The sequence below is a fragment of the Chaetodon trifascialis genome, chromosome 24 (assembly GCF_039877785.1).
Source record: "Chaetodon trifascialis isolate fChaTrf1 chromosome 24, fChaTrf1.hap1, whole genome shotgun sequence".
NCBI classification, from domain to species: Eukaryota; Metazoa; Chordata; class Actinopteri; order Chaetodontiformes; family Chaetodontidae; genus Chaetodon; species Chaetodon trifascialis.
Window position 1 is genome coordinate 11910029 of NC_092079.1, and position 27998 is coordinate 11938026.

The 27998-nt window shown below is 44.7% G+C and overlaps 1 protein-coding gene across 2 annotated transcripts; it reads left to right on the forward strand.

Moving 5' to 3' along the window:
* Nucleotides 1–16: 16 nt before the first annotated feature.
* LOC139327712 (semaphorin-5B-like) lies at nt 17–27998 on the forward strand. 2 transcript variants are annotated; one of them, XM_070957639.1, is made up of 22 exons: nt 17–93; nt 13919–14107; nt 14198–14297; nt 14466–14511; nt 14639–14701; nt 14805–14903; nt 15476–15689; nt 15777–16062; nt 16197–16332; nt 16687–16894; nt 17001–17208; nt 17975–18092; nt 18270–18454; nt 18958–19101; nt 19248–19395; nt 20429–20654; nt 21650–21871; nt 21948–22118; nt 23537–23686; nt 23946–23981; nt 24974–25185; nt 25288–27998. In XM_070957639.1, exons 2-22 carry the CDS (start codon nt 13963–13965, stop codon nt 25447–25449), a joined length of 3279 nt encoding a protein of 1092 aa, XP_070813740.1. In that variant the 5' UTR covers nt 17–93; nt 13919–13962; the 3' UTR covers nt 25450–27998. The 2 variants fall into 2 exon arrangements, with proteins under 2 accessions (XP_070813740.1, XP_070813741.1); XM_070957640.1 differs by lacking the exons at nt 24974–25185; nt 25288–27998 and adding an exon at nt 24796–24973.

The window sequence follows — 27998 nt, forward strand, 5'->3', positions numbered from 1 at the left end:
ATAGCAGGCTGCCGTCAATCTGCACCATCTCTGTCCCTGAAAGCGACAACTTCAGTCAGCAGCAGAAATCCCGCGATGAATCAGACGTGAATGGTAAGACTGAGATTCATTTAGTTGTGTCAAGTTTACTTCATGTGGAAGCTTGAAAGACAGTAGCCTAGCGCCCACTCATTATCGTTTTTTGTTGCATTTAGCTCCGGCGTTGAAAGAATTTACACCGAACTTCATTCAAAAAATACGATTTTATTGCTTCCGAGCTTTCCGGAAAACATATTTGTCTTAAGACACTTATGAAACCCATAATTAGGGTCCACTCTTCAATTCGGCTACCATGTACTATGCAGCAGATGCTGCTGTAACATTGATTTCTGGAAAATAAATCAAGCTGGATGCAGGCAGTACAAAGTAATGCTCAAAGTTGAACGTCTGCAAAAGAGAAATGCAGGCACGGCTTATGATGAAGTAAATGTTTTGTCATTAATAGAGCTGCCGTTTTCCTGCAAAATAAATCCAAATCTAAAGCGTGCAGGTCGTCTGGCACCGTTTCTGAAACCTGAGTGGAGGCTGCACGCAGGTCTGACCGCGACTATGCACGTTTTAATCCATTGAACAGAACTTTGGAGATGTGCGCTTTCATTTCAGTAACCAAACCCTTAAGGATTCATCACGACATTTGTAGGTGAGGAGAAACTGGAATTTCTTCCATGATCTGGTGCCACAGTGAAAAAATAAATTCTGCTACTCTTAGTGTTTCGCCTATAGTGGAGGAAGGTTGTGTAAATCAAACAAAAACGAACTCTAAAAAATAAAATTGCAGCTTTAGCTTTAGCTCGTAAACCTAAAGAACATCCTTTTTTGTAGGCTGATAAACATTGAACAGACACATTTTAGTACTAATAATTTACACTGACTTAGTAGTGACCAGTTCAAGATCTATCATTTGTGTTATAATAGATAACAGAAATGTGATTGGTCCCAGTATTTCCCTTTCACATGTCAAATATCTTAATGTGCAGAGCCAGCAGACAGCTGCTTTCTCTCCATCCTCGTTTCTTGTCAAGGATACGTGTCCCGATTGGACCTTTCAAGTTGTCAGCTCCTACAGACAAAAGAATAATAGGCTGAGCAACAAAACTACCAGAGCCTAAACCACCTTGTCACACTCCTTGCTCTGCCGTGGCATTTCTCAGTCTCAGCACAGATTTAATTAGACAGACAGACCAAAAAAAAAAGCTTATTCAACATATATTTAAGCCTTTAATTTGAAAATCTTCTCCTCCATCTTTTTAGCTGCTTCCATTGCACTTGTTCATCACACATAACAAATGGTGCACCAAAAAAATATTGCTTACTGACTGACAGGTCGGACTCCTGGGTTTACATGTTTTAGTGTATTTTCTAAATCGCAATCACAAATTCAATAAGCTGCTTTGACATTTCCCAAAGCTTATCAGGTTGTTTTTTATTTTTGATCATCATCATCAATGTGAGACTTTGAGAGTTCAATAGACCATCATGTTTTCTTTTGTCATCCATTGTGCTGTCGTTCATACTGCAGTGAAATGAATAACAACCAAAGGCTGAAGCTGAAAAACACACTCAGGAAGGTAAAAATAACCTTTGACAAGTAGTTAGTAAGCAGTTCTAAACGGACAAGGAAATCATGTAGGAAATATCAGATATTTATACAAAGACTTGACTGCAAATGTATTTTTTTGCTGTATTTTCTGCCTCTTTTTAAACATCAGCTTAAAATCTGCCTCAGAGCTGAATGGAAGCAGGGACCACAGGGACATGCAAGGACCTACTGCTGCTAATATATAACACTCTAAATGGAAGTGGCATTAAATCATTAAACTGGATGCCTGAATGTGCTACCCACAGACCTCCGCAGTCACATATGAGGTCGGGCTGAAGTGGAAAAGGAGAGAAAGATGGATGAGGAGAGTTTAGCGCTAAGGAGCTGATGGACAGGCGGCTGGGTGTTTTTCAGGCTCTGAGACTGTGTCTGTGAGTGTGTTTGACCTTTATTTATTCAGGAAATGTTGTTAGAACTTCAGGATTTTTTCTATAGAAAGCCACAGTCTTTTAACGCTGCCGTACAAGCTTTTGCCATTTAGCGGCTTGTGTGTGGGACCATGATAGAGCTGCTGGGGGACAGCAGGGCATTCATTAACCTCTCAGCTACATCCCAGTTTCTAAAAACAGTGATGATGCTGAGTGTGTTTTCTAATCCTTTTTGACATATTCTCAATTGAAAACAGTGCAAAGACAATATATTTAATGTTTGACCTCATCAGCTTCATTGATTTTTTGTGAATAAACATAAAAAAGTTGGGACAGGGCTACAAAAGGCTCCTTTGATCACAAGCAAGGATGGAGCGAGGTTCACCAGTTTGTGATTGTGTAAAGGATATTACTACATGGGCTTTGGAAGACTTCATAAAACTATTGCCAGTTCATTTGAAAATGATTGAATTGTGTTTTTATTCATGTTCAACGCAGCATCCCAGCCTTTTTTAGAGTGACAGTTTCATTGCGGACTTGCTACGTGAGATGCTAACCCCAATGCTTGGTCAAGAAATAGCTCAAAGGCTAACTGCGCCCTAAAACCACAATCTCTCATTTTTACATTTCTATTTCTAAACAAGCAAATAAACAAAATATGAAGGGTAAATAATACAGATTTGGAGGTGTCAGACGGCACTTTTTTTAACTTTTGGCAGCGGCTGCCCTCTCCGAGCTAGCTCACGTTCAGCTCGGCTAAGCACATCCTGGATTTATGCGACGCTAGGTGAATTTGATATCCATATTTAGCATTCACATTAGCATATTTTCTTGAATGTCAAACTGTCCAAATAACACGTGATTTTTCATGTGTGAATCACTTTAGCGTCCTCACTGTGCTGCTTGTCTGCCCTCTAAACTGCAACCTCAACTTGTGTCTGCATGTGCGCGTGTTACTCCTGTTAATGCAGTTTTATTGCTCCACCAGAAAGGTAAACCTCAGTGACTGCGAGGGTTTCAAAGATCAACACAGCCGTGCTTGTTTAAAACAGAGTGAGCTGAATGTTTAAAGTATTAAAAGTCAATATTTCTTTGTGACATGCAGACCTGTCTCACAGAGGAGTGCTATGTGCTGGACAAGGCATCCATTGAGGGCTGTGACGAGGTGGGTGGGTCGGGGTCGGGTGCTGGTTTTGGGGGTTAAGAGTTGTTGGGTAACCACTGCAGGCCTCTTTTCCAGCTGGTCATAGATTAATGGAAATCATGGGGGATTAACTAATATGTTTTTTAATTCATATAAACACATATGGTAGTCTCGTTATTGGCTTGTCTCCTGTAAAATATGCTTCGACTCTACAAGTTTGAGCTGAAAACGGAGGGAAGATAGGAATTTTACTTTCTGCTGCGACAATCAATCTTTTTATATTAACAATAGATCAAATGAGGACGTGAAAGGTGTTGTTTATAGTGAGGAACTCACAGAGAATTATTACCCAAATCCACGTTTGTCCTCATCTCGACAGAGGGTTTTCACAACTTTCTACTGATTCTCCAGATGCAAGAGGCAGCTGAGCTCAGCGAAAAACCTCTAAAAACCCACAGAGGAACAGCAACAAAAAGAAACAACAGTGGCCTTGTGACACATTTTCTTTGCATTTAGTTGTTGCACTAATCAATATTTTTTATAAGAATAAAAGGTCAAACGTGTAACGTGAAATTTGTTGCTCACACTGATGAACTTAGAGAGACTTTTTTTTCATTTATTTAGGTTTTGTTTCATTATTGCTCACAGAACCATCTGGGACGAAATCCTTGTAAACTCTTTGGAAAAGGGCAGGCACGCTCAAAAAAATACTTGGCAGGTGATTGGATGAACCATCTGTCTATCACCATCTATATGGGCTAACTTAAACCAATCAGATCAACGAACCATATGTTGTAGTACGACTCTTGCCAAAGCTAGTTGGGAGAAAAGCCTTTAGTGCTGTACTCTGCTCATCCTTTAATGAAATACTCTCTGATATAATGACGCTGTCGCAGCATCCATGCTAACCTCTTCAGGAGCCGCCACTGTTGATCTCGTGACACCAGAGTTGAAAGAGCTGATTAGCAGATGTTTTAAAGTTATGATAGTCAGAGCCTGAAATGCTGGCTCTTGGAGGCAACCACAGGTGACTGAATATGTACTAGTAGCTTTTCTGACTCATACAAGGTGATATAGAAGTTAGTCTTGTATTCAGGGCTTTAGTTGACAGGTTGGCGGCCTCCTTTGCGCCTCCTGAAGTCCGCTGCTCTCTGCTCTGGCCATCTTTCGCTGCTCCTGGTGTGGCCTTTGCTCAGCGCTCCCCTGCGCCTCACTCTGCCTGTAATCTTTCAGCCTCAGCAGTGACAGGAGAGCTGTAAAAACACAGTCGCAGGAGGTCATCCTGAAGTTTGCACAGGAACGATCCATTCATCCTCCTAGGGGGGTTTGACACTCCGCTGTGGTGAGACTGAGGCTGAGATGGATGAATGTCCTGCTCTGTAAAGGTTGGGGATGAGGCTGGAAGTGTTATTTGTCTCTTATGCTCTGCTGGGCGCACAAGAAGCTAAACGATGCTGTCGTTTTTCATTGAATATGATTTATTGGTGCCATGAATTTGTGAATGGGAGGTCAGCCTTTCACCTTCTCAGACTGGCATCCACCTCTACAGGCATGTCTGACTGGTGTCTCTGTCAACAATTCATAGATCTGTCATATTTCCTGCTTGTGGACACAGAATATGTCCAGAAACAGTAGTGAGGACAAACTAAAGGCCCACTTAATGCCTGTTTGGAATGTCTTATCACAGAGATGGTTTTCTCCTGTGTTGTTGATGCGACTGTTACGCTGATCCTTAATGTTTCCAGCGTATTAATAGAAGACAAACATTTAGATACACCCAGTATTTTTCTGGTGTTTGTGTCAGCCCTCCCTGTAATCTCCAGGACTCGCTGTGAATGCTGCGTTCAGGGATGATAAACAACCTCAGCGTGCCACCAGTTGTGTTGGCATGCTAAAGTAAATATCACAAATGTACCACAAACCAAAACCCATTCAGGAATGAGGAAAAGAATGTCCGTGTCATTACACTGAGGGATTTTAAGAAACCTCAAGGAGGCAAGAGCATGAAACTGAGTCAACACATGCAGTTGTCTGGAGATTTAATATTACCTTTGCGAGTGATGCTCAGAAACCTAGAGATGACTCTGTGGTCATTTCTAATTTCTAAGGTTGCACTTTATATCCACTGTGTGTAGAAACACGGTCTTTATGTATTTATGTTTTTTGCCATTGATGGGTCTCATTCAATCAAGGTTACTGTGAGTGAGCAATGAGGCTCTTTCTGCTGGCCATCATGGGTGACTCTGGAGGCCAGACTGGGTTTCTTTGTTTAGGCAAACAAAATGTTTGTCAGAGCTAATGGCTTTCACTGTTGACTCTGTCTCCTCAGTCATTTACACATTGATGATACCGCAGCTGTGTTCGACCAACACCAAGCCTCAGATTCTAGTCTGGCTCCGTTCACCGATTCAGATGTCGATTTTCTTTAGCAACTCAGAAGAACACAATTAGCACTATAAAATGGTGCTCTTCATTCAAATTTTGCTGTGTCCACCAGCGGTCCAGTGGACATTAAATGGCCTGAAGAGTAATTACAAAGAGTAAAACTGCTGCTAAAGGAACGGCCAGAACATTTAGGACAGGTCAGATTTATTGATTGAAATCCTGAGATATTGTGTTTCCAGGAATAGTTGAAGTCAGTGAAAGTGTCCTTGGATTCTTGGATGTTATATTCACACTCAGTGAGCTCTAACATGTTTTGAATGCATTTCTATCCCCTTAAAAAGATATTTTCAGTCCCATATTGTTTACGTTGTCTGTGCTCGCATTCACTGCTCCCGTGAGGCTGAATAGACTCTCCTAAAGGGGCACGTCTGTGGCAAAGCCCATGTGACACAGATACAGGAAATGGCTCTGAAGTGCGCTGTCTTGTTTCTGAACCGTCTCTGTTATTAGTCGGAGATTTGTGCGTACCTACATTCACCAGGAGGCTGCAGTATGCAATTAAATTTGTGTCAATCAACTAGTGACTGAGTGTTTGGCACTGCTCTGGTTCAGTGCATCAGTCTGAGAAGAATATTAGTGGATATGAGTGTGTGAATATGTTTATATGTTAAGTGACTGATGATAAATGCAGCGCAAAAACACCACGCTGCTGATCCATAAGGACAAAACACAAGTGACTCAAATAGTGCTTCAAATCTGATGTATTTTAACTCACAAAGACAACAGTGCACACACACTCCGTCTCTATACAGAGTAAAGTTTGCTCTGCACAAACAGGAATGCTTTGCTCCCCCCATCACACACACCCCTAACCCCCCTCCCCGCCGTCCTGCACACACTCTGGTCAGCGTGCCACTGTGTGCCGATGTGTAACAAGTTCCCTCTCTCTTGTTTCTCGTACCTCTTTCTGTCTCCATCACCATGCGAAGCGTCGGGATCTGTGCCACCTGTTTGTCTCCCGAGTCAGTTTGGTGATGGTGAATAAGTAAGTTCATTTCTCCGTGTATTTCCGTGCGCAGTGTGTGTACCCATGCATGCATCCCATGTGGACGTTGGCTGGTTCGGTTCAATTACTTATTCTTTTGTGCCGTCCTTTCCGTCTCTGTGCCGAGCTCGCCTACTTTTTGGGGCTGTTCTGTTCTGCCTGTCTATCTGTTTCCTCTCTGCAGCCTCATTTCACCTCTAATGATCGATAACACGACCCTCGACCTCTCCCTCCTCCCGTCTCGTTCCCATCCTCGGCTGATGTCGCTCTGTCTCTCACTCTGCAGACTATATGTGGCATGGATACACATGCGCTAACATTCAGGGCTTCAGGTAACGTGTAGTGGAAATTTCCTTTGTTCTGTCTGAGACATGAGTGCTGAAATTGGCAAGGGGATGGCAAAGGAGAGAAAAGCAGAGGGGAGACGGAGGTAAAGACTCCCAAATCTGGATCAATAGCCTCAGTCTGGAGTCTAAAATGATGTCTGAGCGAGGGACATTTTTTACCTGACTGTTCAGCAGAGGGCAGTTGGCTTTTTGTCAAGCAAGAGCCACATGTTGCACTGATGTAACCGCGGACAATGTTTCAAATTCCTTTTAGAAAAGATTACTATTTTTTACAACTATTACATAAAAATTGCCATTTTTCTTTCCCCTTCCCTTCAAATAATTGCTGGACACAGGGTTTGCACCTCTCGTGGTTGATTACACGTCCAATAGGATTGAGGCTGACTTACAATTCTTTCGTTAATTAGTCGTTTTTATGGTATTTTTATGGAGAGTGAGGTATCTGGAAAATAATAGTTCCATATCTGGCATCACAATAACTCTCTAAAAATGCTGTCATCGGTAATAAGGGCGAGATTTTATGAGATCCTTCTCCTTGACTACTGCATCAATTAGCTGCAGTGGATTAGCTATTAAAATACTAACACTGTTAAGTCAACCAAGAGTTTCGTATGCAGAGGCAGTCTTAATTGGCGTGCTGATATTAGTTTGACCAGCCATGCAAAGGCAGAACAGCCACTCGAAGGTATATTTAAGAATAAATGTAAGGAGAGCACGGGCTCGCAAGTGGAAAACAAGCTACTCATCATACTGAGATTAATAAACTCCAAACCTATCATTTGTATTCTGCAAATAACCATTAAAATTACATGCACTCGGGCATTATAGCTTGAATATTTTTCCATTTACAAGATGTCCTCAAGGGGTGGACAGTATTATATAAACACTGTTACAGCCCAATTAAATCCATTGCAATAAGTATGCATCATACTTTCTCTGTGAGGCTTATTATGGTTTGCTTTTTTACAAACTATTGGATGTTTATCTTGTAACCCACCAGCTAATCACACATGACTGGACAATCAGAGAATGCTGTATGAGCATGAGAATTCACTCTGGAGAACAATCTTGCACCTACTAGTCTTTAACAGAATCTCATGGTCTTCCTCAGTGGAAGTTTCAGTATCTTTTATTGCAGTATCAATGCCTGAATGCTGCTGTTTGCCTGCAGGTGTCTGTACAGTAAGTGAAGGAAAGCAGGGATCAGTTTGGAGGGATCAGACAGTTGTAGATTCAGCTGTATGATACATTTTTGAGGCTGCAGTTTTTGTGTGGTTGTCTAATTTACATGACTCTCAGTCTAATCACATGTTGTCATGCATGAATTTATGGTGTTGACTGGCACTGGTGCTTTTCTGATGTGCAGTCAGATGGTCTGTGCACAAAAACGGTGTTTAACGGTGTTACTGTAAAAACAAACCCTCCAGAGCAGGATCCACACATACTGATTCTCACTCTTACGAAAGTTTAAAGGCAGCTACTGTAAATTTTGGGTTTAATGCAGAGCATTATCTTTGCACTTATTGCCAGCCTTGTAATAGTTGTTACTTCAAGCTGCAGTAATCTTTTTTGGCCACTAGGTGGCAGAGCTCAAATGTTTGATATATGGTCAAATCAATTTTATTTAGATTGCAAAACTGCCTCAGAGGGCTTTACAGTTTGGTCCATTTAGGCTATCATATAAGCAAACTATTAGCAGACCAATTTTGACATTCATTTGCAGTTATGTTTCTGGCTAGTCCAATAATCACTCTCCTTTTAGCTCTGATTTTGTCCTCCACCATGTCCTGAAGGAAATATCTGGCTCTTTAGCTGCTAACTGCTCCGCCATGTTCACCAGCAAATCTCTAACTGCGTCTGTCTGCTGCCTGGAGCAGAGCAGGTAGCTGCTAAAACTCTTCATTTTGTAAGGAATGACTGGACAGACCGCTCATTTTCAGTCATGTTTAATGACTGAGAGATTTCCCTCCTGGGAAATTTGGGAAAAGTCCTGATAGTGCACCATTTTGAGAGGATGCAGAAGCATGCATTTGGTTACACGCTCCACTTGTGCCATTTTCCAGAAAGCAAAAGAAGTGGAGTCCATGATAAGAGAGCAGAGAGAGGCAGAGATGAGAGAGGCGAGATAGGAAGAGAGGGATCAGTGCAGCTGTGTGCCTCTTTAGGATTCCTGCTCTCTACCTCCTCTAGCCGGGGCCAAACCGGCATCATTAGGTTTGGCAAATTACCCGAACGGCCATTGTGGCGCAGCCATGGCACGTTAGTGTGTCTTTTTAACTGTGGCTAAACTCAGTCTATTCACTTGTAAAAGAGAGCGGCCATTGGCAGATAGTTGGCAGGTTGCACAGAGAGGCCATTCACCCCGGTAGGAAGGAGCTGAGAACACTGCCTCGGAAATGGTCCTCTCTGAATATTTTGATGGAGAGACTTTGGATGCCCTCTCAGTGTCCGTTTGCTCCGACTAACAAATCTCCATGAACTGACTTTATTGGTAATTAATATCACCGCTCGTTAAAGGCGAGGGCTGTCGAGTCGCTGCTGCCGTGACAGGAGGAGAAATTTCAAGGTATTTGCGTTCGGGAGCAGCTGTTGCTTTGTGAGCCCTTTTGATTTGAGGAATTTGGAGTTTGGAATCCCAGGTTTTTCAGCACAGGGAGGCGGGAGGCGGGAGGGGGATCCACTCTCTCTTTTAATGATATTTGGATGAAGTCCAAGTACAAGAGATTTTAGACAGGAGACTAATGCAAAAGGGTCAGACGCTGGGCTCCCTTTTATTTTTGATGCCACGGAGGAGCAAATTATGGGCCTTCCGAATGAGGAAATAATTACTTGTAATTAATTTCCCTGTCATATATGACCTGAGTGAAGAAGATTTGTCTGGATTTTAATGAAGCTCACTTAATATGTATACCCAGCGTCTCAGCATGCTCATTCTGTAGCCTGTGTAATCCCAGAGGAAGTGTTAATTAGCATTTTCAAGGTCTTTGTGCGTCTTCTATAGTCAGATCATGACATATAATTCTCTTTAATAGCTTTTTTGTAAGACGTGACTGAAGAGGTTTTACTCATCTTGACAGAAAAAGAAATAGTACCTTCACAGTGTCAGTATGGCTGCCCTGTTGGTGAATTCAAGCCCAGTAAGCTTAGCGGTCGCATGGCCACAAAAGAGCTTCGTCCATGCCTTACTTTTTACCCCATCGAATCAACTCATTCATATATAAGCAGTGGGTTGAAGGTTTCCAAGTGACACACACCATGGGAGGGCCATCCCTTTGGCTGCTGAAAAGGCTGAAATGTTCTACCGCTTCAGTCTGTCTCAAGACAAAGCCAAGAGTGCTTGAATGGAAAGTTGTTGAAATAAAGAAGGGAGGCTCGCAAGAAAAACTTTACTTTAATTAGAGCGTGCTTTAAAGTCTTGAGATTCCTCGTTTTTTTAAGGATGCTGCAGGAGTGGTGGCTGTGAAGATAAGGGTGTGTAAGGATTCGTTCGTGGCATTGAAGGTTCGCTTGAACTTGGATTGGATTCAGCAGTGTTCAACATGAAATGGTTTAAATTGTGGTGTGTGTGTGTGACTGTGACGCACGCACGCACACACACACACACACACACACAAAAAAATAACCAAGAGATTTTCAATTTCTTTCTGCCAACACTAAAATCCAATAACTGGCTCCATATAGTCTTCTGAAAGAAAAATGGAGCGTCGGACAAAAACCTCTGCTGTGTGTAAACTTTACACAGCCGTGATGAAGTGCTGCAGCACCTCTTCCATTCTGTCCAAACACTTGTTAATGTGTCAGAGTATTTTCACCACCACTGAAATAGAGACTCTGAAGGCCGCGGCGAGTTCAGCCAACCTCGGTGGGTTCGGGGTTGTGAGGCTTTTCGACCATCCGGGAAGCTGTTCTGGTGACTGGCAGCTTGAAGGTGCACTGTGGATCTAAACAAGCACTTATTTTTACATTATGTGCATCCTTGAGGTCTCACAAATGTGTCATGTGCACTTCCTTCCTCGTAAAACATTATGACAGCCGCGGCCGGTGACTTAATGTTTTCGGCTTGTTCTTATTTTTAATCCTGCATTGTTTACATCCGCGTTTGTTAGCCTTTTCTCTGTCCTCATTGGCACATTTCAGCGTATCCACCTGTTGATTGACGCTGTTTGCAGGACTGCAGATGCATCCCTGAAAAATATTTATTCATTTCGTTTTGCAAACCGTGATGAGTAGTCGCAAATGAAGCTGTGTTTATAGTTTCTTCTTAAGACATCACTAGTCAAAAACTTTGGAAACCACTGATTTACAGGGTCATGGCCATCGTGACGTCTGCTGTGAGATGACTTTCTGGCTTTAGAGAAAAGTCTGGATTTGAGCCTGACAGGTGATTATTGGCAGTATCGGTCAGATTATTGCCAGGAGAAATGGTAAAGTCATAAACTCTATTGGCTGAGAGGTGCAGGGAAATAGTTTAGCCTTTTCTCCATACAGGGCTTGTATAATTTTAGCTGAAGCGGTTGTAACAAATCAAGTGCTAGTAACAAACGTCAAAATAAAGTAAGAGGGCAGGTAAACTATCTCTTCATGGGCTTTTAAAGGAGATAGTGGTGAGCTGTTTTCGCTGCAGCAGTGTTTATATTTCCCAAAGTTATTCTGCTATCATTATAGCTTTGTGAGGGTCATAGTAGAAGTTTGTTATGCACATTGCAAACACAGGATAAGCCTAAAACTGCTCCTACAAAGTAAAGGTTTTACTTTGACAATAACAAGTTAACCTTTGTGCTTCTGCTTTGAGTTTGTTTGTGGAGCGAAACGAAGTGGCTGTCATGTTCAGGGTGGAGCACGCTGGCCTGCGTGTCTCTGAACAGTGCTGCAGACTTTCAGCAGACACACCAGCGCCTTAGTTATGCAGGTCTGTGTTTCCTCAGAGCGAGGCGCAGGGCTCCACGTGATGTTTGAGAGGGCTTTTACTCTGACAGAGGAATGAAGCGCGGAGATTAGTCTGCAGAGCAAACACGAGGCATTCAGATGCTAACAGATAAAGTATGCACCTGTCTTGTTGCGGTTTATTGATACATCGAAGTCACGTCTTCAACGTTATGCACAGCGTGAACTCTTAATCTTTAATCTTGGCAGCGTTCCTCTCTATGTGGAGGTCACATGTCCGCTCCGTGTTCCTGCGGTTTTCCTCCCACAGTCCAAAAACACACAGGTCACATGAATCGGAGACTGTGTATTTCTAATCTCCTCACAGGTTGTGAAGGCTTTATGCTGTTTTTCCAACACGGGCAGCTACATGAATGAAGGGGCGCCCTCAGGGCTCCAGGAAAACGGCTCGAATGTTTTTCCACCATTACTTTCTACCTTGAATATCTTAGACAGCACACACCTGGCAGCATAATGAGTTTTGGCTGATCCGACTGTGCCCAGAACTCATCGGGGACACATGATCTGATCTTTTAAGCCATATTGTAACTTGTGCCGCCACAGTCAGTGGAAAATTAGCTGAAGCAAATATATGAAAAATTAACTCGAGGACAGGTGGAAGTATAATGTTAAAGCTCTGCATATCCTCTCAGGAAGAAGGTCAGGGTGGATGGTTCGGTGTACATCTGTGCATTTCCTCGTAGCCCTGAAGAATCTGAGTGACGTCTGCTGCTGCCCCCCCTCATTGTACTCAATAGACAAATCCTATAACACTCGGCCTCTCACTGGCCAGCCTTCGCACGGTGAGAGGAGCGTTGCCGCATAACAAAAGCGAAGCCAGTGGTGGAGGCTCTGTTCCTGTCGCTTCATTAAGCAGCAATGTGAGACCCAGCAGCTTGAAAAACCTCTGCCTTGACACACATTCAGTCCTCCTGGTGAGCAGTGGACAGACAGACATCCACTGCCTCTTTCTGCAGAGCTCAGAGCAGCTGCAGAGAAACTGGCTTAAGTAATTGGGAGCTAGGGTTGGGCGATATGTTCAAACAACCAGCGATGTGTGTCAGTATGTGCCGCCCCTCCACAGTTTCAGCCGGGAGATGTGGAGATGTGTGCTCACAGCAAACCCTCTATGTTTATGGATTAGTCTAATAAATAAACATAATAAACTTCTGGGTAATCTCGCTGACTGAGATTCTGTCGCTGTGCTGCGGTTCTCTCTCGTTCTTTGGAGGCAGATCATTAAATAAGCATAACAAAAAGGCCGAAAAAACACATATATTGCCACGTCCCATCCTAGAAAAGGGCATGCTAAAAACAAATCCATGTGCAACTGTAAAATGTTGCGCTGTAACAGAAAAGCTGGCATCGTCCTTTTGACCTGCGTGTCTGTATGTCTGCAGGCTCTCTGTTGTGAGTTGACCAAGTGCTGGAAAGTAAAATAAATATGGAGGAAGAAGTGACTAAAATGGAAATGAGTAAGGCAGCAGATCCATACTGTGGTGTTTTTATGGTGACTTATTTACATTTTACGTTTTTTCTGCATTTTTGTGCCATTTTGTGACACTTTGCTGCGCCCAGAGTCATTGCCATCAGATCATCATCTCTGAGCACATTTGATGTACGTAAACGGTTTTGGATGTCGGCACAAAGACCCTTCATGTGGCTCACAGCTCAAAGTTCACACCCCCTGTTTGGCTCCGGGCCCAGGTTCATCTCTGAATGGGTCTCCTCAGTCATGAAGATCTCTGTTGATGGCACCCTCGGTCTGAGAGCCGGCATTAGAGAGATCGGCGGCTCTGGCCTTTTGATTGGAATTAGCCGTGACTGAGTCCCGCTGACACTGAGGGGAGGACACCCGGAGCAGACAGTCAGCACCAGGACCGCTGGGATGGGGAGACTGGCAGAACTAATTTAGATGGACGTCAAGCAGACAGAGAGCAGGGAATGGTGTGCAAGTGTGAAGTACGGTTTTATGGATTTTTGAAGTGCAGTGCAGATGTTTTGGTTAAAAAAAGAATAGAAAACCTTCAGTATGTAACACTTTTTCTGTTTCCTCTGTTCCTTCAGGTGTTTCCCGAGGACCTGATAGAAAACTGGATGCGGTTGTAACTATGGTTACGTCAGGGTGGGGGGCGTGGGCCCTCTCCCCCAGTGGCCTTGTGCTGGTCATCTGCTGGTCTGTGTGTCTGTCCCAGCAGCCTCACGTCAAACCGGCAGACTGCAGTCGAAAGGAACACCCTGTTGTCTCCTACCAAGGTGAGTGCTTTGACCAACCAGCCGATTGGTGGAGGTGGAATTCCTTCTCCTCATCCTTTCTTCCTTCATCCTCTTGCTTTGTCTTGCCAGCGTTGAGGCCGTGGGTGTCAGAGTTCTCCCGTCCAGGAGTGAAGGATTTCTCCCAGCTGGCTCTGGACCTGAGCAGAAACCAGCTCGTTGTGGGAGCAAGGTGACAAATAACTACGTGCAGTCAGCCAGTATGTTGTAAAATGAGTGTATGTAATAAGGTTTGATCAGAGTGCATCATGAGAGAGAACAGGAGGGAAAAAACAGCTTATTAAACCCTCTGCTGTGTGTCTGCTTCTGCTGCTTTACGTCCCAAACGTCTCTTCCACAGAAACTTCCTCTTCAGGCTGAGTTTGAGCAACGCCTCGCTCATACAGGTAATGCTCACCAACACAGGAGCTGATGTTAGACAGAGGATTTTTACTTCGCTTCATTTTTCTTCCGTGCTCATTACATTTAAGATGAATACACATTTTCCAAGTATTTCTTTGTTTTGTTCCTCAGGCGACGGAATGGGCGCCTGATGACGACACGAAGCGCTCGTGTCAAAGCAAGGGGAAGTCTGAGGTAGTGTCCTCTGTCACACGTCGTACTCCGCTCACTCTATGCTACTGAGATGGTTTTATGACTGACAGAGGATTCTCACACTTTGTGCTGCGTTCGTCTGCAGGAGGAGTGTCAAAACTACATCCGAGTTTTGTTGATAAGCGGGAGGACGCTCTTCACGTGCGGGACCAATGCTTTCACCCCCGTCTGCATCACCAGGCTGGTTGGTACAAACAGTTTATCATGAGGTGTGAGCAGTTCAGGCTGGGCCTGACGTAGGAAAACATGTTCTGCAATTGAAAACACTTTTGATTACTTTGAAATGGGATAAAACATACAAAAACACTGGTATTATCTTTAAAAAGCTGATGAGGATTTGTCTTTCAAAACTAAAAGAGTCAGAAAATAGTAACAAAATACTGATTAGATTAATTTCAAGGGTGTCAGTTCTTGTTTCAGCATAAAATCCTCACATTTTAAAAGATAGAACCAACAAATTTATGCTTAATAAATAAATAAATCATTCATTTTCAAATAGTTTCAGCCCTAAAAAGGAAATATAGCTCTTGTTGATTTTATGATCCCGAAAGTATTAATATAAATAATACATTTTTTGAAAGCTTTCAGCATTTGAGAAATGGTAGTAAGTTCTGTCCTGATAAATTAATTAAAACTTTTAAATTAATTATTAAAAATGTGTTAAAAATGTCGTCAGCAGATCCTCTTTGTCCCACTGCCGAATTGTCCATTTGTTGTGATTAAGCTGTGTCGACACGTGTGTGTGCTTCCTGTCAGGTTGGTAACATCAGTCAGGTGTTGGACACGGTGAACGGCGTCGCGCGGTGTCCCTACGACCCACGCCACAACTCCACCGCCATGGTCACAGAGAGGGGAGAGCTGTATGCGGCCACGGTCATCGACTTCTCTGGACGTGACCCTGTCATCTACAGGAGCTTGGGGAACATGCCGCCGCTGCGCACCGCCCAGTACAACTCCAAATGGCTCAACGGTAAACACCCTCACTGGTGCTTTTGTCAGCCTCGTATTGACCTGTGTCTCTTTGTGGACGTCCTCCATATCCTTTCTTTTCTCGCAGAGCCTCATTTTGTCTCGGTGTATGAGATCGGTCGGTTCGCCTACTTCTTCCTGAGAGAAACCACGGTTGAAAATGACTGCGGGAAGATGGTGTTCTCTCGCGTGGCGCGGGTCTGCAAGAACGATATGGGCGGACGCTTCCTTTTGGAGGACACGTGGACCACCTTCATGAAGGCCCGGCTCAACTGCTCGCGCTCAGGAGAAATCCCCTTTTACTACAACGAGCTGCAGAGTACGTTTTACTTACCAGAGCAGGACCTGATCTACGGTATCTTCACCACCAACGTGTGAGTAATATTCATCAATAGCAGGATTACAGATGACATCACACCACAGGTGACTCCACTGTCATTCTCCCACTTCCATTCTTGCTTTCTGTCTCACTGAGCTGCTGAGCTCTGACTGTGCTTCCGTCCTTTAGGAACAGTATATCAGCTTCTGCTGTCTGTGCCTTCAACCTGAGCTCCATCACCCAGGCCTTCAATGGACCCTTCCGCTACCAGGAGAACCCGCGCACTGCCTGGCTGTCCACCCCAAACCCCATACCCAATTTTCAGGTAACCTCCAACAGTACGTGCACGGCGTGCTGCCCAAATCAGGCTGAAAGCTTCAGATTATGTCATCACGCGCTTTAGTTTTGTTCTGTCTGATTTCAGATCTGCCCTCTGCGTCTCATATTGATCTTTCTCATTGCACAATTTTTGCAAGAAAAAGAGCAACGAGGTGTAACTGCTAAGATTTATGAAGGCTCTGTGGCAGTTAATTTGGAGTTTGTGCCCCCAGGTGGAAGGAATACTAAGCAATAATATTAGCTGCTGGAGTCTTTTGCTGAAAAGAGCAAACTCAGAGGCGTGTTTGAAAACCATCTGCGACCTGAACGCCTGACACTGATCCCTTCTTCCTGCCTGCAGTGTGGCGTTCTGGAGGAGGGAGGCCCCGGCGGGAACCTGACGGAGCGCAGCCTCCAGGACGCCCAGCGACTCTTCCTCATGAACGATGTGGTCCAACCGGTCACCATCAACCCTCTGCTCACGCAGGATAACCTGCGCTTCTCCAAGATGGTGGTGGACATCGTGCAGGGGCGAGACACCCTCTACCATATCATGTACATCGGCACCGGTGAGCAAGAGTGGAGAGATAGTAGATCTGAATCAGCAACAGTTTGTACCTTTTTATCTGTTGACCAGCTCATTTATGATTCTCTTTGTTCCTTTCGTCCAATCAGAATACGGCACCATCCTGAAGGCTCTCTCCACAACCAATAAAAGCCTTCAAGGCTGCTACCTGGAGGAGCTCAGGATTCTCCCGGACGGGCAAATCAGACCAATCAAGAGCCTGCAGATCCTCCACAGTGACAGATCTTTGTTTGTTGGGCTCGATGACAGGCTGGTGAAGATCCCGTTAGAGCGCTGCTCCAGCTATCCAGCTGAACGGTATGATCCCGCAGACCCTCACAACTTTATTGTTGTTTTTTATGTGATTATGATAGAAGGGCTCAAGGATTAACAAACATATAGCAGCCACAGCGACATATCCAACACATCCAGTATGAATGTGTTAAGTTTAGAGAAAATGAAAATCCAATATCTGCAGCTGATAATTCAGTCAACACTGAGCTTTAGATCTGGGAGCCTGTTCAGTTTGTGTGTTCGTTTGTGTGCCGGTGGTGAGTGCGCAAGTTTACTGACTGAACTTCAAAATGCTTAAAAAGATTTATGAACTTAGTGCCATTAAAGAGACAAACACGTGTGGGTGGCCAAGTCTGCAAGGCCCACAATAAATGCTGACGAAGATGATTATGTTAAGAGCCTGTTTTTTTCTCCCTGTAAACAAACTGCTTCTGAAACTGTCAATCCATATTTTGGCAAGACTCGGAGCAGACATTACATAAGCAGGCATAATGAGTTTGTTGACAATAAAAGCACTGGTAGAATATGTTGACAGCCTTACAAAGTATTGTATGATGTACAGCTCTTTGTCGGTATCAGTGCCTCTGGCAGCCCTCCTACTTGAAACACAATAGAAGTCCTTTAATACAGAGAAAATAATTAGTAACTGAAAGCATCCTGCTGACTGTAGAAACGTGCAGTTTTTTATGTTATAATTAGTCAATTCATGGCAAAAAAGAGTGCGCTGCAGAGAGGCTTGATCATCCTGAAACTGCAGCAATTACTGACTCAACGTCTGCTCTCCTAACAGTCAATGCATGGAAGCTCGGGACCCTTACTGCGGCTGGGATCACAAACAGAAGCGCTGCACCACCATCGAGGAGAGCTCCAACATGAACCAGTGGACCCAAAACATCACTGAGTGCCCAGTAAGACTCACAGCTCACAGATAATCTAGAATGACATTTGATTAATTCTCATTGGTTTATTTGTTCAGCTGAACATTTTCAGGGCATCAAGCTGTCGATTTACGCCGAAATGATACATTTATGCAAATGTGATGCGTTTGATGTGGACTTTAAACCCCTCTTAAATCCTCTCTGGAGGTGAGGAACCTGACACAGGATGGCGGTTTTGGTCCATGGGCACCATGGCAGCCTTGTAACCACGATGACGGCGAGGGCTCCGTCAGCAGCTGTGTGTGTCGGTCCCGCTCGTGTGACGGACCCCCAGCCCAGTGCGGCGGGGTCGAATGTAAAGGCTCGACCATCCAGGTGGCAAACTGTTCCAGGTACAACCACACCACTGTGTTGTTCTGCCAGTCATGTGCTGTGAAAACAAGGAGTAATCGTCATTGCTTCAGAGATCAATTACCATAAGCTACTGATTTCCTAACAGGCCGTAATTGGCCTATAAATCTGAAAACAGTTATATCAATGCAACCGTGCTCCTTTATCATAAACATATCTCATTAAAGCAGAGAGTGAGAGTCACAGGGTGATTGCACTTGATGGATTTGTGCTCACATAATTAGACCTACAGAGTGCATAATGGACTAATAAAGTGTAAAATAAAAGTGAGCAAATTGGAAAGACAATGAAGCAAGTTATGTAGCCTGCGGAGTTGAATTAATTGTGAAATATGATGCTCATAATCTTGAATAGCTGCTAACTTAGCTAGCTAGTTGGTAACATTTAAGGTGGTCGTTGAGAGTGGAGCCTGTGTGCCATAAAGCACATGGATTCACGTGCACACACAGCTTACGTTTCCCGTCACGTCTTATGTTTTGGTCAGGAACGGCGGCTGGACTCCCTGGTCTTCATGGGGCCAGTGCAGCAGCAGTTGCGGCATCGGATTTGAAGTGCGGCAGCGGTCCTGCAACAACCCCTCGCCTCGCCACGGTGGTCGAATCTGTGTCGGCCAGGGTCGAGAAGAGAGGTGAGGTGGAATATATTTGCCTCATTCTGCACGTGGAGGTGGAAATGCTACCATGAATGATATAAACGTCATCAGTGTGGCTGCTAGAAGTTCATGAACAGCCATCATTACTGCATGACGACACAACTGTGTGTCTGTGCTTCCAGGCTGTGCAATGAGAAGAAGCCCTGTCCTCTGCCTGTGCTGTGGACAGCATGGGGGTCCTGGGCTCACTGCAGTGCTGAATGTGGGGGGGGGGTCCACTCCAGGACCAGGATTTGTGAGAACGGCAACGGCTGTCCTGGATGTTCTACGGTAGGAAGGAAGAGGAAATATTCTGACGTGTGAATATTTCTTTATTGTGCTGTGCTGTATTTATGAAATAGTTCAGAGAATATCTTAATGCTGCATCTCGTTCTGCTAATCCTGCACTGATACGGCACATTCACAGCAAAACTTCAGCATATAGTTCAAGATAAATATGGTTTAATCTTCTCTTCATGGCCTTTCCAAACGTGATAAATAAGTGAAATAGATAGAAGACAAAAGCGAATAATAAAAGTTTTAAAAAATATGTTAAATTGAACAGTTTCGCCATATTTATTTAAAGCAGTCCCATTTCTCATTGATGCTTCTCTGCAGAGAGGAGCCAATTTATTTCAACTATTTATAGCAATTATTTATTTGGAATAATAGATTCTCCAGACTTTGTTTGCTAGAAGACAAATTATTATTAGAGTCAGAGATGAAGCCCCTTGGCATTTTTTACCATCCAGTTTTCATGACCAGTTCTTTTGGCCGTGGCCTTTGCGTCCCATAGCTGCATCTTTTTACCTGCTGATGAGGAGCTCCATGCAGAGGTTTATGCTGTCCTTCCACGAATCCTCCTCCTTCCCCACAGGAGCCCTGATCAACAAGTAGAAGCTGCTGCAGTTGCTATTCCTAGCTTCCCATCCTCAATGCCAAGTGTTTGTCTTGGAACCCACTACGGAGCCACAAGCGCTGCTTCGTAGTGATCCAACAATGCCATCAGAGCCTCATTGTGAAGGTGCATCCTTCCATGCTGCCTTAACTTTGCCTCTTCACAGCCACCAGACAATTGTTCCATTAAAGACAGTAATTAGCTGCATAATAAAGTCCCTCCACAAAGTACTGCAATATTTGTGTTGTTTAGCAGAATGTAATAAGACAGCAGTGTGTCTCTGCAAGCTGTTGAAAATGAATCACTGAAGCAGGGGCCATGGCTACGTGAGGTAAAGACAACCTGCAGTCGATGAGACAGCAGTAACTTGGTTCAGACTTTCCATCTGCATTAATGCTAACAAGCTTCCTCTGTCCTGTTTTCCAGGAATATAAGGCCTGTAACCTGGAGGCCTGCCCTGAGGTGCGCCGCAACACCCCCTGGACCCCCTGGATGCCAGTCAACGTCAGTCAAGATGGCTCAAGGCAAGAGCAGAGGTTCAGATACACCTGTCGGGCCCTGCTCCCCGACCCCCAGCAGCTCCAGCTGGGCAAGAAGAAGGCGGAGACGCGGTTCTGCCCCAATGACGGGTCTGGAGCCTGCCAGACTGACTGTGAGTAGAGGGACCATGGAGCAGAAACATCAGCTTTCCCTGCTCACTTAGCAGGTCTCGCCATGTTTTCCTCTTTTGTCAGCTGCCAGCAGGTGTTCTTGAAACACAGCTGGTGCTGTAATTACTTAGCCCACTGCAGGTGGAACCAGATGCCACCTTAAAACAGAACTAAGCCTGGTCTAACTCCATGGAGCAGTCTAATGAGCTGCGTCTGTAAAACCTGCAGAGTAGAACTGGATCAAGTGCTGCTGGTGGCAGAGATCCCAGTTTGTCACAATAAACACAGCTGGTCTATTCAGAGGCGGATGTAGCCAAACTGTATGTAGACATCAATCGGCAGATTGATTAAACATCATTGAAGCATCGTGGGGAAGCACACGTCCGCTTCCTCCATCCCTTGGAGATACGCAGGCTTCATGGAATCCGTTTATGCAACACAAAGATGCAAAAAGTTCAGAAATCTACTACAAAATAGGTGAAGCAGGGCCAAAATGTCATTCATCGCTTCATCGTATGTTGTGTTGCTTCTCTCAGAAATATTTCTGATGGCCTCATTGAAAGCCTCCTCATTCATATCAAGTTAATAATTTGTGATTGTGGATGCCGATGTGTGTGTGTGTGTGTGTGTGGCAGGTGTAGGGGGAAAACGACTTCCATTTTTCAACGTGACCCACATTACATCTCACTAATTAATGTTTCATAAAAGGCTGCCTGTCTGCTGAGTTTGCCAATAAAAAGATAAAATCCTGCGGTCCTTCTTTGAACTCAGCGAAAAATTTCCAAGCGATTCGCTCGTTGAGGCAGTGGATCAAAAGAGATCAGCTTTCGGTCTTTATATGAGTGCAGGTTGTTTCACTCATTCTGCTCTCCGTCTAACGGCTCCAGTGAATCGCTGATGGTGTGAAAGCGACTGAATAAATCTCAATTTATGCTGCATTTTCAATGCCTTTAGATTCTAATAAAGCAGATAAAATGTGTTTTCTGTGTGTTTCCAGCTCTGGTTGAGGACTTGGTGAAGACTAGTGGGCGAACTCTCTCTCAGCCCCAAGGTGTGCGTTGGGGATCGTGGGAAACGTGGTCCAGCTGTTCTCAGCAGTGTTCCAGAGGCTTCCGAACCCGGAAACGTAGCTGCTCGACAGCAGAGGGCAGGACCAACCCCAGCGCCTGCGTGGGATCCCCGGTGGAGTATCAGGACTGCAACATCCAGCCCTGTCCAGGTAACGGGAGGTCGGTTTAGTTGCCACAGCAACATCACAGCCATTACATAAATAAAGTTTATTATGTGCGTTCCAGTGAGCGGAGCCTGGTCTTGCTGGTCCGCCTGGTCCCAGTGCTCGGCCAGCTGCGGGGGCGGACACTACCAGCGGACTCGGACGTGCAGTAGTCCACCGCCTGCCAGTGGAGGAGACATCTGCATCGGCCTGCACACTGAGGAGGCGCTCTGTAACACACACGTCTGTGAAGGTATGACTTTATGTAAAACCCGTTAGCTTCTGGCTAATCACAACATGTGGCTGAGACCTGAATCTCTCAGTTCATCTGCACCTTTGCTCCAATCCCGCTCTGAAAATGTCAAATTCAGTTAAATTTTACCAGGATATCAATGTTTCCAGTGGTGTTGCGCCTGGTTAGCACAGGCCTCAGCCTCTTTGGCCAGGCCTTTTCCTCCTCTTCCTCCCAGGCCTCCACCAGCTCGATTGGTTGTGGTTTTGTGTTTTGTTTGCACACACACTTCAGGTATGAGAGGACATCATTTAATGAAGCTTTTCGAATCAAAATCTGTTGTGAACTCTTCTGGTTCGTTACTTGATGCCTTATCTTGTCCTACTTTTGCAATTTCCAAACTCAAATCTCCCGAGACAAATACATAATTACTGTGGTTTGTTTTTATTGTTATTTTTCTGAGCAGCAAAAACTGTAAGACCTACAAACATCAGGTGGGTTGCAAATTTCACCTTCTACTCATGACTCTCCTTGACCTCAAGGTGACGCTGTGATAATCAAGTTTATGTTTTGTTGTTATCTGGAGAACAATTTGGCCGAGAGTCAAAATTCTGTCATTATTTTAATCTTTCCCATCATCTGCATCTGGTCTTTTTTTTGCTCTAAAAATGGAAGAAAAAGTGGGATTCTTCACAATCTGCTGCCATTATTATCGTTATTATTCTTATTATTGGTGACACAAATCACTCTATGCTTTTGCAAACTGGGTATTTTAATTAACTTTTTTTTCTTTCTAAGCCAATTCGTCGGCGTTATCGTCGTTCTGTTAATTGTTACACCATAAATGCACTCCATAACTCTCACACTGTCTCCCCAGATTAAATAACGGTGTTTGTATGGACGCTGAAATCTCCTCCACACAGCGAGGGGTGGTTCAATATTTGGGCTGAGAAGGCAAATAATGCTGCTGTTGGTGTCTGTCCCAGCATGCGTTGGCTGAAAGTCAGAAAATAAAGAGAAAAAAGACAATTTTGACATTTTACTATTGACTCCAAACATGGAGGGATGGATGCAGCTTGTGTGCAACTTTGTTCAAATCGAAGTCGAGCAAATGGGTGTAATTAACCTCTCATGTATTTTACACTATTGTTCAGCAAACAAAGTGACCCCAGTGGGCGCACAAGGAGGCCGAGCTGTGACTGATGATGACCACGGCGCCGCGGCCAACATTTCTAAACCTAAACCACACAGTTCCTGCTGGTCTGATTGTTTACGAGCTCTCTTATGTGTAGCTTTTATTCATGCTAAAAAGGCTAAAAATTAGCTCGTGTCCAAAATCAGCTGCCTGGATTTACAACAAAGCAGCGGCCGACAGCATTGTATTGCTTCAGTTTCTCAAGCTTTCGCTCTCTCTGTCCCCTCCTTTCTTTGGTCCTCAGGTTGGGGTGAATGGACAGAGTGGGGCGACTGCGATGAGGAGGGTCTGCAGCATCGCACTCGTCGCTGTGGTGAGGACCAGGAGGCTGAGGCCGGTCTCTGCCAGGGCAACATCACCCAGTCCAGGCCCTGCCAGCCTCATGAGGTGCCAGGTAAGCACACGCTTTCAATGGCGAATCGCTGGAATGAGACCGTTGCTGATATGAGCTGTAAAAAGTTTCATCAGACGCGGTGAACGCTGACGAGTAGAAATTAAAAAGATGAATTAATGGAGCTGTCAGCGCTCTGCGTACCTGCAGAACAGAGACGCCTTTGAGAGGAATTAACTGGCCTTGTCGTTTTTGTTGTTTGATCTTTCGGGGCTGGAGTGATTTTACTTCTCTGCATTGTTTTTTTTCTTCCTCCCTCCAGTTATTTTACCCGGACAGGACGACCAGAGCTGCGGAAGTAAGTGAAAACAAGTGATGCCCCTCCACTTCTTCCCCCCAGATTATTCTGCTCACACACACCTCACACCTTTTGCAGACAGAGTAAATCTCCCCTTGGTTTAATTGCAGTTGCTGAACTCATACCAACACCTAGTTCTTACTGCAAAGCTGCACAGTTATTGGTTTTCTTCTTCACCTCTTGTGTACAGCACAGTTGCTAGCATATTGGCTTTTGTTTGTTTCTCCGTGTGGCATGGGACTGCGAAGTGTGGGCTCTTTATTGGCCTTTTGATGAAGTTAGAAAGCAGCCAGGTAGTGACATCAAATCCCAGGATGATGAAGTTTCCTCCTCTCCAGCCTCCAGGCAGCACGACCTCAGGATGACAGTCAGGACTCTGTCTGTCCTAGACTTTGATCCAAGGCCAGAAATGTTGGCATTTACTGGCCAGACTGCAATTATATTTATTATTTCTTTATGTTGGGTTGCAGTAACCTGTAGAGGTATTTCCTCATGCCGTTTTTCTGGCTCGGACAAACGCAGATGATGTCCCTCATTCATAATCCTGACTGCAAACTTCAGACTGGCTCAGCTGTGTTTCCAGCTGCCAGTGAGCGCGTCACCAGCTCTGTTTGAATCCCTGAAAAATGGGGGTGTTGGCAGCTCTGTGGAGATCTGGAACCAGGCTTGGAAAACCTCCTTAAGTTGTTGATTCAGTGACCTGTTGGGTGTAATGGACAATTCAGCCTCTCGGGGCCTCTCTCAGGGCTTTTGAGGTTTCATCTCGTTAGGCATCATGCTTGTAACGCCTGCCATCAAATCTGCCTCATTCCAGCTCAGAGATTTGTACCACCTGCTCCATGGGCCATGTTCTTCCTCATGGTTATGCAGTATTTATGATCTAAGCTATTTTTCCCCACGATCAGTTGCCCAGTCCTTATGCACAACAGTTCGCTTCATTTTTCAGTCATGTTGGTTGACAGTCTCTTCCTCTCCAACCCCTCTGCTTCCAGCCTTTACTCTGTTCCAGCTGGTAGCTGTGGGCTCAGCCAGTTTCTTTGCAGCAGCGTTGCTGTCAGCGCTCGCCTACTCCTACTGCTACCACCTGAACCGGCCGTCAGCGGAGTCAGCAGTCATCCACCCCAGCACGCCCAACCACCTCACCTACAACAAGCAGGGCAACGCCACGCCAAAGAATGAGAAGTACATCCCCATGGAGTTCAAGGTGGGCTGCTCCGGTATAATCTATGTGCAGACGCCTTTATGGGAAGAGATTTTTGTGCTTTTACCTGAGCGCCAAAACTTCCATTATGTCTCCACCCTGCAGACATTAAACAAGAACAATCTCCACGTGAACGATGAGACGTGCAACCACTTCCCCTCCCCGCTGCCCTCCAGCAATATGTTCACCACCACCTACTACCCGACCAGCCTGAGCAAGTACGACTTCCACCCAGACTCCCCCTGCAGGACCTACATGCACAGCTGAGGTTCTCACCACCAACACCACCCGTTAACACCACCCTGAAGAGTTTCCTCATTCAAAGATGTACGCAAAGATTTTGATCCATTATCCTGTTGGTCAAGATAGTCTGAACAGTCAAATTTAAGAAGATCTTAAAGTGATAGTTTGGGTTTTATTTGCTGGGGTTTTGACACATCTCTGTTTTATTAATTGGCTCTTAATTACATGATGAGTAGCATTTATGAGTTGCTGCAGCATGCAAGGGAATTCAAGGTGCAGAGCGTGCAGCGCTGGCAAATTTCAGTGAATCTCATGCACGCCGTCTCAGAGAGCATGCGCGATGGGCCAACGGTCAACCAGGAGCTGCGTGTCAGCAGGTCAACCGCAGTCCTCGTGTCAAATTTTGCATAATGTGCGCAAGCTACACTGGAACACAAGCCCACATCAACCAGCGCAGGAGGCCTGCAGCAGCCTGTGCTTCCCCAAGGAGAACCTCTCAGTGCAGGTGTCCCCGTCCCTCCTCTTACTTTACCGACCCTGAGGTGCTCTGTCTGTGCTCACAGCCGTGTGAAAGCAGGGTCGCAGCTCCGGGGTTCAACTCGATTTCACACATTTTATGCAGCTGGATTTCCACTGGACTGAGGCTTTTCCCTCTCATTGTCAGCTGGTGGGCTCAGAGGACTCACTGATCCTGTACACTGTTGGGCTGAAGTGTGGCCCGCTGATATCTGTGACGAAGAGCAGACAAATGACATGTTGTGAGAAACACCCACACTTCACCCTTCGCTGTGTGCGAATGGGTGGAAGAGATGAACAGACACTTGCACATTTCTGACTTATTTGCTTTAATGTTCATGTTTAGTAGGATGGAAAACAACACTGTAGAGAACGTTTCTGACACCTCACTATGTACTGTACATTGTTTAAAGGTTTAAAGTTTCTGTCGCAGTTCGTATCTGCTGAAATGATTTGACTCTGTCAGTCACACTCCTCCTCTGCAGGTTTCAATGGTTACTGTTTGAAAACATCACCAAATACAACACAGCTGTATGTATAATGTAGATTTCAGAGCATCCCTCCGCTGCACGAGCACATCCTAAATCAGCCAGAGACTTTTCACACGAGTCCACACTTCAGCTCGAGTGCCACGCAGCAAAAAGGTAACTCATAACAAGCATAACTGTGATGGATTCACTGCTCCAGCAGGTCTCAAGTCTGCGTTTTGTTCTTGTCGCTTTCTGAAAGGAATGACAAACGACGGCCGCCCCGAAGCAGGAAAAGGGCATTTTAAAATCGTTCTGCAGCAGTGCGATGAAGTTCTAACTCTGACATTTGTTTCTGATCGAATGTGCTAAACACTGTTTCTGACAATTAAGGAATCACACTGGGCTTTTAACTGTGGCTCTCCTCCATGTCTGCATGCATTTCCTCCAAACACATGCAGCTGACATGAAGCAGCTTCTCTTAATTGTCTGTAGATGTGAATGTGCGTGTGTGTGTGTGTGTGTGGTGCAGATGGATGGATGACATTACCAGTTGCTTGTATAAATACGTTTTGCACATTCCTGTTGGATTATGTTCACGTGATGTTACACAAATTCAGTCATGCCTTGTTTTAAGGGTCTGTCATTTCAGAATCACTTCCTAATAATTTTGTCATTTTGGACAAACTCAAAGAAAAAGCAAATGATATAATTGCGTGATTTAAATCTAAATAAATGTCATTTTTCCATTATAATTAGGAACTTTACACTTTTTATTTCTACTTGAAGTTTTCCTGACAATTAGGATTATCTTGGAAAATATTCTGAAGTTGCAGAAACGTAAAATAAAGCATTTTCACAAATTCTCCTGCTGAAAAAGCTCACTGTAGTGGGCTCCTAAAGCCTCCATGTGTATGAATCCCACCTTCTTTCACTGGGATTATCTCGTTCTTGTACACGTCACAATAATCTGAAGAATCACAGTAAGAATCTGCACACTGGGGCTTTAAATAAAGTCAAAAACTGTCGAGGATTTCTGTCTCACTCCAGGACAGTGCTGTTAATATTTATGTTACTCGTGCTGTAAAATGTATATTGCATATCTTGTGTTTCTAAATTGCAAATACCAAGAAGTGAATTCAGGTGTTTCTCACCGTCTGCAGTGTTATGTAGCATGAAACAAGCAGCTCTGATGATGCGCGTTCACGTCCGGGTGCTCGGGTACGTGCGACTGCATGAACTAACACTCTTACAGGAATACTCAATACATGTTTGTGTACACTGTGCAAATCTGCTTGTGCGTATTTGACCTAGAGGGTAGACATGCCTAGGGGGCGTCCTCGCCGCGTGCCGTGGCCTCGACGGCCTTCTCGGCGGTGAGGTCTGAAGAGTCGTCCCACGCGCGGCAGCATCTTCACACGACCCTACATGGATTTGCTCCCAAAAGACGCTTTTGTGACACAGCTGAGTGTGATTGATGTGAAGTTGACTTAACACTGCCTTCTGGACACTGTGAACTTTTGGTACTCTCTATTTTTGTATAATGTACACTGTAAAAAAAAAGAAGAATAAATCAATTTTGGTGCCAGT

Bases quoted from the DNA above. Each gene is read 5' to 3' on its own strand.
- LOC139327712 (XM_070957639.1), top strand. From the start codon at position 13,963: ATGGTTACGTCAGGGTGGGGGGCGTGGGCCCTCTCCCCCAGTGGCCTT. The intron at 14,512-14,638 runs GTAATGCTCACC...TTTGTTCCTCAG, and splicing joins GCAACGCCTCGCTCATACAG to GCGACGGAATGGGCGCCTGA. The intron at 23,687-23,945 runs GTAAGCACACGC...TCCTCCCTCCAG, and splicing joins CCAGCCTCATGAGGTGCCAG to TTATTTTACCCGGACAGGAC.